General features: G+C 35.8%; 2 protein-coding genes across 2 annotated transcripts in view; both read left to right on the forward strand.

Moving 5' to 3' along the window:
- Window positions 1-15,859, forward strand: part of LOC311087311 (uncharacterized protein) — a 595,635-nt gene that overhangs the window by 128,838 nt on the left and 450,938 nt on the right. The window lies entirely within an intron of this gene.
- The window catches only part of LOC311087319 (protein NLRC3-like), a 143,318-nt gene that overhangs the window by 24,261 nt on the left and 103,198 nt on the right, over window positions 1-15,859 (forward strand). Inside the window, exons 4-5 of the mRNA XM_084120645.1 lie at window positions 329-430; window positions 634-718. Of these exons, the coding sequence (XP_083976771.1) occupies window positions 329-430; window positions 634-718 (187 nt within the window). The remainder of the gene's footprint in view (window positions 1-328; window positions 431-633; window positions 719-15,859) is intronic.

The raw sequence follows: 15,859 nt of genomic DNA on the forward strand, positions 1-15,859 counted from the left end.
TGTATTATTTGTCTACAGTGGTTTATGTGAATGATCTTGACTGAATAAAACAATAAGTCACAATAAAACTCAATTCCTGGGAACCTTATGAAACTCATTCCAGTAACACAATTACACAGGCACCCACAAGGAGACACAAATTCACTATGGAAAACAGATCATGCAACTAAACATGTATATATTTATCCATCAAACCGTAGTTATAAATGGACAAATGCACAGCTATACTGCATTTAATTACTATTTGCAACATTAAACCTTTTCAAATGAGACTAAAGTATCTCCTTTACTAAAGTGTTTTCTCTCTCTCTGTTCTTTGTGTCATCAGTGTGAGATCAGGCTCACATGTGTCCTCTGTGTCTCTGAAGAGTGATCAGTCTAAAGGATCAGTACCAAACTTCAGTGAGAAAACACCATCATCTAATAAAAGGTATTTCATGAGTTTCTAATTTTTTGTCACGCATTGACTGTGTTTAAAAGGTGTATCAGCAAATACCAATCATGAAACATTTTTAAATCCAATATTTATCATTAATCCAATCAAATATTTATCAGAGTATTCGCAGCAAATGCTTTTTTCTCTTTCTGTGATATTTTGCCCGTAATATCAGTATTATATTTATTTGATTACAGGCTTCAATATGAGACATTAGACTCAGACGTTCAGACTCACAGGAACCACGAGAATTTCAAAGACAATCTTCTAGGAATCTTCCAGGTAGGAAAACACATTTTCATAAATGTTTAATATTTACAATAAACAAATATGTTATTAAAAAAACAAATTTAATTGAATTCCTCTAGATCACTATTTTTCCTTTGAAGCACTTATATATTTTTTTATTTTTGTTTATTTGTTAAAAATAACAGCTGGGTAACATGTTAGTCTTTTAACTTGATTTATATATATATTATATATCGCCAAGGCCGATATTTGGCATTTTTGAAATATCGGCATCGGCCGATAAGTTTTTCTGATTGGCCGATGTGTTGGAAGCGGGACTTTTATTTTGACGGCGCTCCGGACTTTTATTTTGACGGGCGGCGCTGAGAACACCAGCGCCAGAAGAGAACGGCAACGGCACGGCAGCTCCTCAGATCAAACAGCGCTCACTCACTTACATTCTCCGTCTTCATAAATTTACGATCTCTGTCAGTCATATCTAATACTTTGTTAGACAGAACTGGTGAACAAAGAAAGTAAATGGTAACTTATGCGAAGCAAGTTAAGTAAAGCGTTTGCTTTTATATTATTTGTAACAGAAAAGGCAAAAAATCAGGCTAAAATACTTTCTCATTTGCCGTCAACATTCAGCAAATGCGCATCTACGTCATTTAAACAACTCTCTGAATATCTAATAAACATTTAATTTCACAAACCTTGCAGATTTAATCGAATCCAGCTGTGATATCTTGTGAAGTGTGCATTACTGTCTGCAAGTGACGGTCGGCCCGTGCGAAGTGAGTGAATGCGAACAGAAGATCAGCTTCACAGGAGACGCGATCGAAAAACTTTAAATCCTTCATTTTAAAATATGCTGATATATAACCAGTTGCCAACTGTGTTATATTCATATCGTTTTCACTGTGCTGTATGTAAAACTAGTGTTACCTTGTCTTTATTTGAAAAAAATATGATTACCAGCACGAAATTACCAGATTACTGAGTGCCCTGTTACAGTGTTTACCTTCTTTTTATTCACATATTCATATATTTCTAAACAATTACTTTGTGAAAAATACTGTAATAGGATTGCAAATTTAAGAAATTGCCATCTAAAGTATAAAAGCATGTTTATTTTAAAAAATTGTTTTATAATTTATTTATAATTTATTAAATATTGATTAAAATAAATATATATATATAAAAATATCGGCTTTATATCGGCCATCGGCCACCCTTCTCTCTAAGATATCGGCATCGGCCATCAAAAAACCAATATCGGTCGACCACTATATATATAATATATGTGTATATACTGATATACAGATGGTACGCAACCAGAATGCCTATTACCGCCGCGGCAGAAATAAACCAGCCACATTTCAAAGTCGTTCGCGAAATGACCGCCAGGTGGCGCAAAGGGACATTGTGCAAAACAGCAGCAATTGCTGTATTTTAAAATGTAAGTGGGTTAAATATAAAACCCTAAGCCTAATAGGCAGTTTTTATATATTTGTATAAATAGGCCTATTAGGCTACAACAGAATAGAACCAAAGATAGAATCAATTTTAGAACTGAAAAAATAGAATCAAAAGTTAAAAATAGAGACGATATTAGGAGTAATGACGCTGAATATTTTTACTATTCTATTGAGGAATTAGATGAATGAAGAGAGCTTCTCTCTCGTGAGCGATATAATTGCATAGTAATTTATAGTGATTTCAAAAGCAGTCCTGTAAAAAAAACAAAAAAAAACGACATGGGGTAGGCCTATATAGCCCTACCATATAGCCTACAGAAATAATTTTTGAGAGATTACGGGGAGCGCGTTTTAGTTAAGATCCTGGTTTCAGTGCCTTTAATGTATATAGGCTACTGCTTTTTTAAAAAGTAAAAAAACAAAACAAAAATGTCACAACGCGTTTTGAGATTGTTTTGAATTAAATATTGAAGTTTAAAATGTAGTGTTTTGGCACACCAGGCCGAGCGGCGTTACGTATTGTTCAAAAATAAGGTTTTATTCTGGCATGTTGAATTGGCGTTAGAAAAATGTTAGATTTATTAGATTTAGATTTTAGATTTCGTTAGGCATATAATAGGCTATAGGCTACTATTAATGAGCAAAACTTGGCCACTAAATATTTAATATTCAATTATTTTAATTATCACAATTAAATTTTTAATTTTATTAAATTGAAAAAGCGCAACATTCAGCATTCAATCAAATATTCTAAAAGATGTATTATTAATAATGTTATTTCAACATAATATCTCATTATTTAGACATAGTGGCCCTCATTTATCAAAAGTGCGTACACCAAATTTCCAGCGTACACCCAAAACCACGTTGACTTTGAGATTTATCAATATGGACGTTGGCGTACGGCACGCTCAAATCCTACGCCAGCTCAGGAGGTGGTGTACGCACGTTTTGAGTTAGTGGGGAAATGCGCAGAAAAACAATTCCTAACACCACAAAACGCACTGACAAACTAAAAGATATGATATATTATTATGACCCACTGTAAAAAAACAACAACATAGTAATTATAAACTTGTTTAATTTGTGTGACTTTACCAAAGCATTTGAATTGTAGGCATATGTATTCCTTCAGTTGCGAGCCTGTGCGCTTTACCTGACGTTTTGTTTATACTTTCGCCTGGCTCCGCAGCGCGAGTCTCCGCAGACTGCGCGCGCACCTCCCCAAATGGACGAGGCGTTTATACTCGACGCGCTCGCCGTTGTACTATTCTTTGAAACGATGGTTAGGCCAGGGTTAGGCCCGGCAGGTGCGCACGGACTGGGTTTAGTAATGAAAGGCTTTCAATGACCAAAAAAATAATTCAGACTGACAAAATAATAAAAATGCCATTCTTCTTCTTTTAAATAATAATAATAATACAAATACCGGTAATAATAACGACATTCTTCTTCTAAATAACAATAAGCGTCATTAATAATAAAAATCTAGAAATCAATTTTGTTTCTTTCCACTTCCCTGGTTTCGCTTTCTCTTTCTCAAAGAAGTTTCTCTTCTTTGCCGTCTTCCGTGTGTCCATGGCGTAAAATGAGGGCGTGGGGGGAGCGGAGACTTGAATATATAGGGGCGTGTTATTCTAATGACGATCGATTTCAGCCGCGGCATTTATCAAGGGCAGGTACTGCGTACACCTGGATTTCAAAGGTACGCACAGCTTCATAAATCAGGCGATGAGAGGAGTGTAAGCATAATCTTACGCCAATATATACGCCCGTTTCTACGCAAGATTGATAAATGAGGGCCAATATGTGTGCGTGCAACAAGCGAGATGTGCATTTGTAAATCCGGTGACACGTGCATCGATTTTTATTAATAAACTAGTGTTTTCTGACAGTGTCGACTCGGCTCGCGTATCCTATCTTACTCGTACTGTTCACTTTTCATATTCAACATAGATGGAAAAAAATAACATTATAATATTTGAACAAATATGAAACTAAATGAGCTTATTTAATGGCTACAACAGTATAGTGGGCCACAAACTGCTGCACATTAATTTAATTTCATGAAACCTTGTAGTTAAACAAATTCACACTGTAGACTGTGTACAGTTGTGACACCTTAAATAACTAAGCAAAAGTTGTGATTTTTGCTGTGCACTTGCATATTAGTGTCCGCTGGGAAGGAAATATACAGACCAGGGGCCTCATGTACATAGACTTGCATTGAATTCATACATTGCGTACGGACAAAGCTGTAAATGTGCGTACCCAGATGTATGAATCTCTGCGTACGAAGGATCCCACGCATATTCTCTTTGTACATCCCAGTTAACGTAAAATTGAGCGCACATGCACGAGCACAACGCCCCACCCAGTCTCCCCCCTTAATTAAATTAATTTAAATATGGTAATGAGTCCACTTTGGCAAAAGAAAGCAGTAAGAAAATGGCGGCAAGAAACGAAACTTTACAGAAAGTGAATTGGAGGTGCTACTATCGGAGATAGAAACGAAAAAATATATATATATATTTGGAACTTTGTCCTCCGGAATTAATAACAAAAGGAAAAAATATGAGTGGGAGAGTTTGGCTGATGCCGTCAATGCGGTGGGATCTGAAAGTCGCACTGTAGAGTAGACTGAGTACAGTTGAGACACTTTTTGCGTTTTGATTTTTCACACAAAAACATTTGATTAGCTTGTAGACTAAGATATTATAAATCAATAATACCCACAAGTAGTTTATATTTTCCACAATTAGCTCATAAAAATAAGGTGCTTTTTGTCTCAACTTTGTCTCAACTGTACCAATATGAGGTAGTTGAGACAGTGCATGGTACAGTTGAGACACCCATTTCTAATGATGTGAAGGTAACTACCATTCATTGTAAATATAAAAAATAAAGACAAATAAAGAAAATAACAATTGGGCAACATTTTTGTTTATTCATCCATTTATATTCATTCATTTTATTTAAATTAGCACTGGTTAAAATGTATAAAGCAGGAACAAGATATGTAACAATATTTATTAATAATACACAGTTTAAATATCACAAATTCTAATTTTATTTTCATTTGCGTCCTATGCTGGCTACATAAAAGTGATTGCTGGCTACATAAAAGTGATTGCTGGCTGAACAACTAAACAGTGTGTTTCCTAATAGAGCTCTATCGGGGGTACAGTTGGTACATGTGTCAACTATCCCCCGCTGGCCACCTCGCACATTTCTCTAAATTTTGCAATGACCTTGCATGACACAATACCTTGAAATATGCCAGTTTTTAGGGCACAGAATAACGTTTGTGGTGATACCAGTTGCGTTTAACAGTCACATAAGGATAATAAGCTATTCATTGTGGAGAGTGCATGGTGAAGTGAACGTCATATCTTAGAAAAAAAATCTTTTCCCGATTTCTTCGGATCGGAGATGCGTCCGTTGTTCAAATTTCCCACGATCAAAGAGGACAAATACGCACGTGCACAGCAAAAATCACAACTTGTGCTTGCTGCGAACGCAAGTTATTTAAGGTGTCTCAACTGTCTACACATGTCTCAACTGTACACAGTCTACCCTAAATTACCTTAAAAAGAAATGGTCTGATATAAAGGTGGACATTAAACCAAAGCTGTCATTGCCATAGACTAAGGATTGTATCAATTTGCATATGCTTTTATGTGTTCTTACTTAATTGCATAATTGATAGAATATTCCCATAAGGCTCGTGTGACAATATATGTCAATTATTTTATAAATTGCAAATTAATAGCAATGCTTCCCACAGGTGGTGGTGCGATAGACTTGTAGAACAATTCGTTGTGTAATGTTTGCAACTTCACTTCATTGCCTGTAAGAGTCGCCAACGGACAAAACAATGAGAAATGTACGTACGCCAGACATGAAATTGGCGTGGAGGAATGCACATTCTCGCGTTAATTTCACTCTTAGTACATACGACCGTGAACGTGAAAGCTGGCGTACGCAAAGTTTTTGTGCGTACGCAAGATTGATACATAAGGCCCCAGACCTCTTGGAACTTTAATTGAATACATAGCATTGGTAAAGCATACTGAAATTATAGCCCTACAAATTTATTAGGCTAGAGAGAGGTTATAGTGCAGCATATGTCACTTTGAGTGATTTATGACCCTTTTACGCCCCCTTTTTGGCCGTGGGAATATTCCCACACTTGCCCCGCCCCTTTCTACCCCCCTCCCCCCCACCTCCGGACAAGTCACGTGACCGTGAGAATTTTCCCACGCTTGCTCCTCCCTTATGGGTGTGATCAGAACCAGGGAGATATTATAAATTAAATTATATATTAAATTATATATTTAATAATATAAAACGTTGTATAAAAGTTAAAATACACATGTGTTTAGTGTTCTCACACATTTGTAAAACACATTAGTTACATTAAAAAACTTTAAAATGTCAATGACAAAAGTTTAATTTGCATTTTCTTAAAGATATCAAAATGTGTCAGTATCAAAACATCTAAAACAACATTTTAAAAATGTTAAAACATTGAAAAATCGATGTTCAGTCATTTACAGAAAAGTAAGACAAGTTGAGAGAGTTTTTCATTACAAAAAGACTTTTTAAGAAATGTACAATAAAGACATAATCAGAGATGAGATCAGTGTTTTTATTAAAGAAGACAGATGTACATTCATCACTTTTAAAACATTAAAACAGCAGTGGAATAAGTTAAAATTGCATTTTTTCTCTAAAAGAAGTTATTAAAAAATGAGTTAGTGTTATTTCAAGATGTTAAAACATTAAAACAACTTTTTTTCATTTACAAAAAGATCATTTTTCTCTAAAAAGACCTATTTAAAAATGAGTTAGTGCTATTTCAAGATGTTAAAACATTAAAACAACTTTTTTCATTTAAAAAAAGATCATTTTTCTCTAAAAACAGTTATTTAAAAATGAGTTAGTGCTATTTCAAGATGTTAAACAATCAATAATTTACAGAAAAGTAAGTGCATCCATCCGCACAGTATTTGTAAAACTGTTACATAAAACACAAACTAGTTTAAAAACATTGTTAAAAAGTCTTACGTTTTTTACATACCATTTGTTGAATGAGAACCAAAAACTTTTATTATCTCCAAAGTTATATTCCACATGAAATGTATATCCGAAATGTATATCCAAAAGGTATATCCAAGACCAAAGGTTTAATCCAACATAAAGGGTATATCCAGATCCATAGGTTTAGAGATTTTATTTCCAAAAGTTACAAAGTCTCGTGAGGAGCTCAATGAAACACGTCCACACGGTTACACCCCAAAAGTTAGACTGACCTCTGTGACATCTGCCCAGTAGCCACAGGTAGACCACTCCCACAGACCGTGGGAATATTCCAGTGCTTGTCACGCCCTTTCTACCCCCTCCCTCCCACCTCCGGACAGGTCATGTGACCGCATAATAAAATAACTTTAACTTTAATAAAATGATACAGTCCTTTAAAATACAAAAGCTAGTATTTAAAACGCTAGGCCTATCAGAAAAATGTGAACAAGCTAGAATGTCTTTTTACGAATACAGATTTTAAAACAAGTTCCATTTGATACATCACTCATCGTATAGGTAGACGCATGAACGAGTATAGATCATGTGTAAACACGTGTCTCAGTCCACCTAACACTAAATAACATTCATAAAAAATAATAGTTGTTTAAAGTTTAAGTTAATTCATGTTTTAGTTAAGTTATATTCACTAACTTACTGATTTATTCACTCTTTGATAAGATAATCCACCTATCCCAGTGGAGTAAAAAAAAAAAAAAAGATTCTGTTCAAAACTATGTGCTTTTAACTTTAAAACGTAAACGGTTGGCAAACATTTTCCACACATTTAAACAATGTTTCAAACGTGAGCATTTAACATATCGAACAACATCAGTTAAAAAATACGTAAAACGAATAGTTTTTAAGCAAACTTTTTAACAATACGACTTCCTACTAAGTTTTGTTTAGTTTTTAGCTAAAATATATCCTTCACTGTCCACAAAACACCCATGCGCACGGAAAGCATAACGTGAATGTGAAATCCTGTCTGTGAAGCCAAGTCTACGTTAGTAAAAAATCCAATAATCAAAACAATGTTTTATTTAATTTAGTTATTAATCCAGTATTAGATCTTTCTAGCCTAATATTGTTTGATGTGTTAAGCCTAGATAACAAGACATAGGGCCTAGTCCATACATGACGCGTTCGTGAAAAGTAATATTTATGTAATCTTTGTGAGATCATATCCACGAACACAGAACTTGGTGCTTGGTGATACACTTTACTAAAAGAAAATATTATGGAAGTATACCCTTTTAACTAACATTTCAACATCCTGCACAAATTAAAGAAACATATGAGCTAAGGGTAGTCTCAGACCCATGGATAAACAGATAATGGAATGTTCACAATATACAGTATACTAGTTATACTTCTACTTAGCGTGTGTGTAAATAGTTGTGCTTAAATCTTTGGGTGTATTTTTACACATCAACATATTTGTCACACCGTAAGTACCATATGGCCTTGTAAAGCTATACGGGAATCACACGCGTCCAAAACATTTGTGTAAGATTCAAAAGATCAAATCATTAGGGAAGACAACAAACAGACTCCATTGTGAAAAGTGACCGTTCACCACAGCGTCCGAGCCGAAATGACATATACATTAGAGTGCCACGATGGGGTCCAGACTCCTCCCACTAACACACCTCTCAAAGCTGAGAGGTCAATCCCGATTTAAGGACGTCCGCAAAATGACGTCACTCGCAGGGTGATTCCCCCATCCCTCCCACAGCATGGCATCCGCATCAAACAACAACCGCTAAAAAATACATAAAACGAATAGTTTTTTAAGCAAAACTTTTTAACATTACAATTCACTATAAACTTTTGTTTAGTTCTTAGCTAAAATATATATCTTTCACTGCCCCGCAAAGCATCCATGTGCTCGGAAAGCAAAACATGATTGAGAAATCGGTCTGTGAACCCAAGTCTCCGCCCACCTAAAAACTTCGCCAAAGCAAATACACATGTGCCGAGGTATAGCTACAGATTTAAATCTTGGTAAAAAGGTTTAATCAAAACAACATCTTAAATTTTTGTACATTTAATTTAATTTAGTTATTAATCCGGTATTAGATCTTTCTAGCCTAATATTGTTTGATGTGTTATGCCTAGATAACGAAACATGTCCATACATGTTGTGTTCGAGAAAAGTAATATTGATGTAATCTTTGTGAGATTATACCCACAAACGCAGAACCTTGTGCTGGATGTTCCACTTTACTAAAAGAAAATATTATGGAAGTCATTTTCAAACTGTAATTATACCATATTTTATGTATTAATAGTATGGTTCCATGTTGCTTTAAAGTTTGTTTGTTATTAACTAATACCTTTTAACTAACATTTCAACATCCTGCACAAATTAAAGAAACATATGAGCTAAGGAGGTAAGGATGTACATTAATCCCGAATAAACAGATAATGGAATGTCCACAATCTACAGTATATTAGTTATTCTCATACTTGCATGTGTGTAAATAGTTGTGCTTAAATCAACAACTTTATACAGAATCACACGTGTCCAAAACATCCATGTAAGATTCAAAAGACCCAAACCTCTAAGAAAAGAGGCTTGAAAACCATAGTTTATTATAAATTCACAAAAGCATGCAAATGATGACCCTGTTTTACATTTTGTATGTTGGACCGTATGTTTTAGGTGAAGACTTTTCATTGAGAGCTGTCTATAGAAATAAATGACAATTAAGAATTTAAGTGATAGTCTTTCTGTTTGACTAAATTGATACTTCATTTAGTGCAACTTTTCCCTCTATGAATTACACAAAGTGCATGCTGTTTTACACTTAAACTATTACAACAGAATCACATCTGACTATTGCACTGAGAGAGGCATATTCATCCAAGCTCGAGGCTGTTAAACAAAGTTCCACACTTTGGTAAAACCTAAATTCTAGAGGTCAACTGGGTTAAAAGTAAATGCATCATGAGTCATTTAAAACAAATACAGAAAAGCCACTATAGTGATCAGTTTTAGCGTTTGAATTGACATTTTACATATTACACTGTTTACATCTTGTTTTTGTACTGTTTTTGCAAAAAGTGTATAGTCACAGAGCGTGGTCAAACATGTTCATATAGGAATGTATGAAAAACATGAACAAATACTGCATAAAGAGAATTAAATGACGGTCCTTCTAGTATGAGAGTGTTTAAGACTAAACATCATATTTATTTTAGAACATCTTTCTGCTATGTCTACGAAACATTGACGTGAAAGATGAGTATTACACTTCAAACTCGTCTAACTATTACACTTATTTTGTTATTATTACACAGTTATTTTGTGTGTGTCACTAAACAACATGGTTAAGCTAATGAATTACAGTTGATACGTGGTATTTTTACGTGAAAGGAGGGAAAGGAATATTTAACATATAAAAATAAAAAATATTTTAACCTATAGTCAATTTCAATTGTTTGATAAATCATATAACAATCAACAGTTATATGTGAAACAATTAGAGTTGGTTAGAATTAGTCGCATTAGAGCAGGATTCTCGTTTATATTGAACATTGTTATTGTACCGCATGTTTAACAACGGTATTGTTGTCGGGCTCATCAAAGCTCACACAGTTTTCACCGGAGCATACCGACTCTGAAATAAGACCAAGTATTAGCAAGTAACATTTTGGACACCTTTGTTTTTAGGCATCTTTGCATTTCTTCTGAAACACCCTGTTTTAAAATTGTTTAACAATTTTAACATCACTAGCGCAACACTTATCGTATTGTCGGGTGTGATTGTAATGTTTTGTATGGCCTTTTCTTTACACTTTCCCCCGGATATTTGTTTCCTACAGTTAGCTGTAATGTTAGTGAACTCTTCTCTTTGTTCATATACGACAGTATTCACATGAATTGACTTGATTTGATAAAATTATGGTTTAAACCATCATCTTCACGTGAGACATTTACATTATATTATTATACCGTCCTAGTTTTTAAATAGCGCTAAAATGTATATTTTACATTTTAACCCTTTATGCGGATATAAAATGTCGCACAAGGTTCTCTGACATATCTTATCGTGTAAAACATCTATGTAGATCTAGATATGTTTTTTAAAAATACCGGGAAACAAAGACAAGGACGCATCTTTCTATAGCGACCCTTAAAATCTGTGCATACAACAAAACACATGTATGTGTACAATGATTTATCAGAAAATTACTTTTGTTTGAAGAAAAACTTAAATTAGCTGGTGCTTGATAACTATTGAACCTATTAATCACCCATGAATTCGGTAATGCGATATTGATATCACGTTTTAATTTTAACTCAATACATTTGAATGTGCTAAAGGTCTATGAACTTTAACATCTTAATAGTTGGTAAAATTAACTTAAAGCCTAGGCAAAATGAAATACAACCTAACTACTTTCTACATGCTTGTTACAGATCTTATGGCGTACAATTCACCCATGCATACTGTATGTTTAAAAATATATGTATATTTTTATATATAAATATGTTGGTGTAATTATAGACATCTCCCCGGTGGCATATGCATAACTTCTCCATGACGCTACTTCTGATTCAATGTGACATTATATGTAATCCTATACAGCTGTTTACGGGGTCATGATGACAACTCCTCCAGCGGGGCGGAGTAAGCTGTTGTCCTGATAAATATTTCAGGACTTCGCACACAACCCGGACAAAACCTCCTGTCGTCCTCTCACCCTGCCTTTTCACCGCTTCGCAACGTAGCCATCCTACAGCCCTGCGACACCCGTAACATCGACCACCACGGCATCCGTTTCAGGCCAAACGGAGGAGCGGATGGGTTACTTAAACCTGGATATGTCTCACCAGCGACCTCCGGCTTGTCACAGTCCTGACATGCGTCGGGAACAGGAACGCCTTAACACCTTTCAGAATTGGACTCTTGCACCAGTAAGTCCACCCGAGCTTGCCAAAAGTGGTTTCTACTACCTTGGCCATGGCGACAGAGTGGCTTGCTTCAGTTGTGGAGGCCAGCTTAGCAACTGGGAACCGGGAGATCGGGCAGTATCAGAGCACCAGAGGCATTACCCCAACTGCCGCTTCGTTCGAGGTGACCGTGCAGATAATGTACCTTTATCTAGCCTTTCCAATATATCGGCAATGCAACAGTGTGAAGAAAGGTTGCTCACATTTGTCTACTGGCCCTCAAGAATAACTGTTCGACCAGACCAATTGGCTAAGGCTGGTTTTTACTATGTTAGTGCAGAAGATGAGAAGAGAGAGGAGGAGCGAGAAAGTAAGTTTCTTACTTTTCTTAAGAAACATCATCTTGCCGTGTCACAGCAGCTAAAAAGCGTGCAGAGCTTAATGGTCCATCTTCTAGAGGAGAACGTCATCTCACAGAAAGAGTATGACATTATTCGTAACTGCACTACAGTCAAGCAGCAGACATGGCAAGATGATGTTTCTTAAGAAAAGTAAGAAACTTACTTTCTCGCTCCTCCTCTCTCTTCTCATCTTCTGCACTTAGTAAATCAGACACCAACTCTTGAACGGTTTTGTAATTTTCTCCACTTGGGGGAATTTTGCTCTGAACAGTTTGCTTCACCAGGCCACGCTCAAATCCCATCTCTAAAGCAGACTTCACCACAGGATTGTTCATCATAACTGCATCTTCTGAACGGTCTTCTCCAGGACCCTGGTGTACAGCAGGTGGATTAACAAATTCTCTCGAGTCGCTGTCTCCATTAGTCAATAGCTGTTCAAATATTCTTGGAAATCTTGCTTGAATCTGATGAACAAACTCTTGGCAAACAGGTATTCACATCTTGGAAACCACTTGGCATGTTCTACCCATGGATCATCACCAGGCTCCCAACATCTGAGTCCGCCATCGCAACAAAAGCACTTCACGTCATCACGACGACCAACATAGTAAAAACCAGCCTTAGCCAATTGGTCTGGTCGAACAGTTATTCTTGAGGGCCAGTAGACAAATGTGAGCAACCTTTCTTCACACTGTTGCATTGCCGATATATTGGAAAGGCTAGATAAAGGTACATTATCTGCACGGTCACCTCGAACGAAGCGGCAGTTGGGGTAATGCCTCTGGTGCTCTGATACTGCCCGATCTCCCGGTTCCCAGTTGCTAAGCTGGCCTCCAAAACTGAAGCAAGCCACTCTGTCGCCATGGCCAAGGTAGTAGAAACCACTTTTGGCAAGCTCGGGTGGACTTACTGGTGCAAGAGTCCAATTCTGAAAGGTGTTAAGGCGTTCCTGTTCCCGACGCATGTCAGGACTGTGACAAGCCGGAGGTCGCTGGTGAGACATATCCAGGTTTAAGTAACCCATCCGCTCCTCCGTTTGGCCTGAAACGGATGCCGTGGTGGTCGATGTTACGGGTGTCGCAGGGCTGTAGGATGGCTACGTTGCGAAGCGGTGAAAAGGCAGGGTGAGAGGACGACAGGAGGTTTTGTCCGGGTTGTGTGCGAAGTCCTGAAATATTTATCAGGACAACAGCTTACTCCGCCCCGCTGGAGGAGTTGTCATCATGACCCCGTAAACAGCTGTATAGGATTACATATAATGTCACATTGAATCAGAAGTAGCGTCATGGAGAAGTTATGCATATGCCACCGGGAAGATGTCTATAATTACACCAACATATTTATATATAAAAATATACATATATTTTTAAACATACAGTATGCATGGGTGAATTGTACGCCATAAGATCTGTAACAAGCATGTAGAAAGTAGTTAGGTTGTATTTCATTTTGCCTAGGCTTTAAGTTAATTTTACCAACTATTAAGATGTTAAAGTTCATAGACCTTTAGCACATTCAAATGTATTGAGTTAAAATTAAAACGTGATATCAATATCGCATTACCGAATTCATGGGTGATTAATAGGTTCAATAGTTATCAAGCACCAGCTAATTTAAGTTTTTCTTCAAACAAAAGTAATTTTCTGATAAATCATTGTACACATACATGTGTTTTGTTGTATGCACAGATTTTAAGGGTCGCTATAGAAAGATGCGTCCTTGTCTTTGTTTCCCGGTATTTTTAAAAAACATATCTAGATCTACATAGATGTTTTACACGATAAGATATGTCAGAGAACCTTGTGCGACATTTTATATCCGCATAAAGGGTTAAAATGTAAAATATACATTTTAGCGCTATTTAAAAACTAGGACGGTATAATAATATAATGTAAATGTCTCACGTGAAGATGATGGTTTAAACCATAATTTTATCAAATCAAGTCAATTCATGTGAATACTGTCGTATATGAACAAAGAGAAGAGTTCACTAACATTACAGCTAACTGTAGGAAACAAATATCCGGGGGAAAGTGTAAAGAAAAGGCCATACAAAACATTACAATCACACCCGACAATACGATAAGTGTTGCGCTAGTGATGTTAAAATTGTTAAACAATTTTAAAACAGGGTGTTTCAGAAGAAATGCAAAGATGCCTAAAAACAAAGGTGTCCAAAATGTTACTTGCTAATACTTGGTCTTATTTCAGAGTCGGTATGCTCCGGTGAAAACTGTGTGAGCTTTGATGAGCCCGACAACAATACCGTTGTTAAACATGCGGTACAATAACAATGTTCAATATAAACAAGAATCCTGCTCTAATGCGACTAATTCTAACCAACTCTAATTGTTTCACATATAACTGTTGATTGTTATATGATTTATCAAACAATTGAAATTGACTATAGGTTAAAATATTTTTTATTTTTATATGTTAAATATTCCTTTCCCTCCTTTCACGTAAAAATACCACGTATCAACTGTAATTCATTAGCTTAACCATGTTGTTTAGTGACACACACAAAATAACTGTGTAATAATAACAAAATAAGTGTAATAGTTAGACGAGTTTGAAGTGTAATACTCATCTTTCACGTCAATGTTTCGTAGACATAGCAGAAAGATGTTCTAAAATAAATATGATGTTTAGTCTTAAACACTCTCATACTAGAAGGACCGTCATTTAATTCTCTTTATGCAGTATTTGTTCATGTTTTTCATACATTCCTATATGAACATGTTTGACCACGCTCTGTGACTATACACTTTTTGCAAAAACAGTACAAAAACAAGATGTAAACAGTGTAATATGTAAAATGTCAATTCAAACGCTAAAACTGATCACTATAGTGGCTTTTCTGTATTTGTTTTAAATGACTCATGATGCATTTACTTTTAACCCAGTTGACCTCTAGAATTTAGGTTTTACCAAAGTGTGGAACTTTGTTTAACAGTCTCGAGCTTGGATGAATATGCCTCTCTCAGTGCAATAGTCAGATGTGATTCTGTTGTAATAGTTTAAGTGTAAAACAGCATGCACTTTGTGTAATTCATAGAGGGAAAAGTTGCACTAAATGAAGTATCAATTTAGTCAAACAGAAAGACTATCACTTAAATTCTTAATTGTCATTTATTTCTATAGACAGCTCTCAATGAAAAGTCTTCACCTAAAACATACGGTCCAACATACAAAATGTAAAACAGGGTCATCATTTGCATGCTTTTGTGAATTTATAATAAACTATGGTTTTCAAGCCTCTTTTCTTAGAGGTTTGGGTCTTTTGAATCTTACATGGATGTTTTGGACACGTGTGATTCTGTATAAA

Source organism: Abramis brama (assembly GCF_963993115.1).
Source record: "Abramis brama genome assembly, chromosome: 7".
NCBI lineage: Eukaryota > Metazoa > Chordata > Actinopteri > Cypriniformes > Leuciscidae > Abramis > Abramis brama.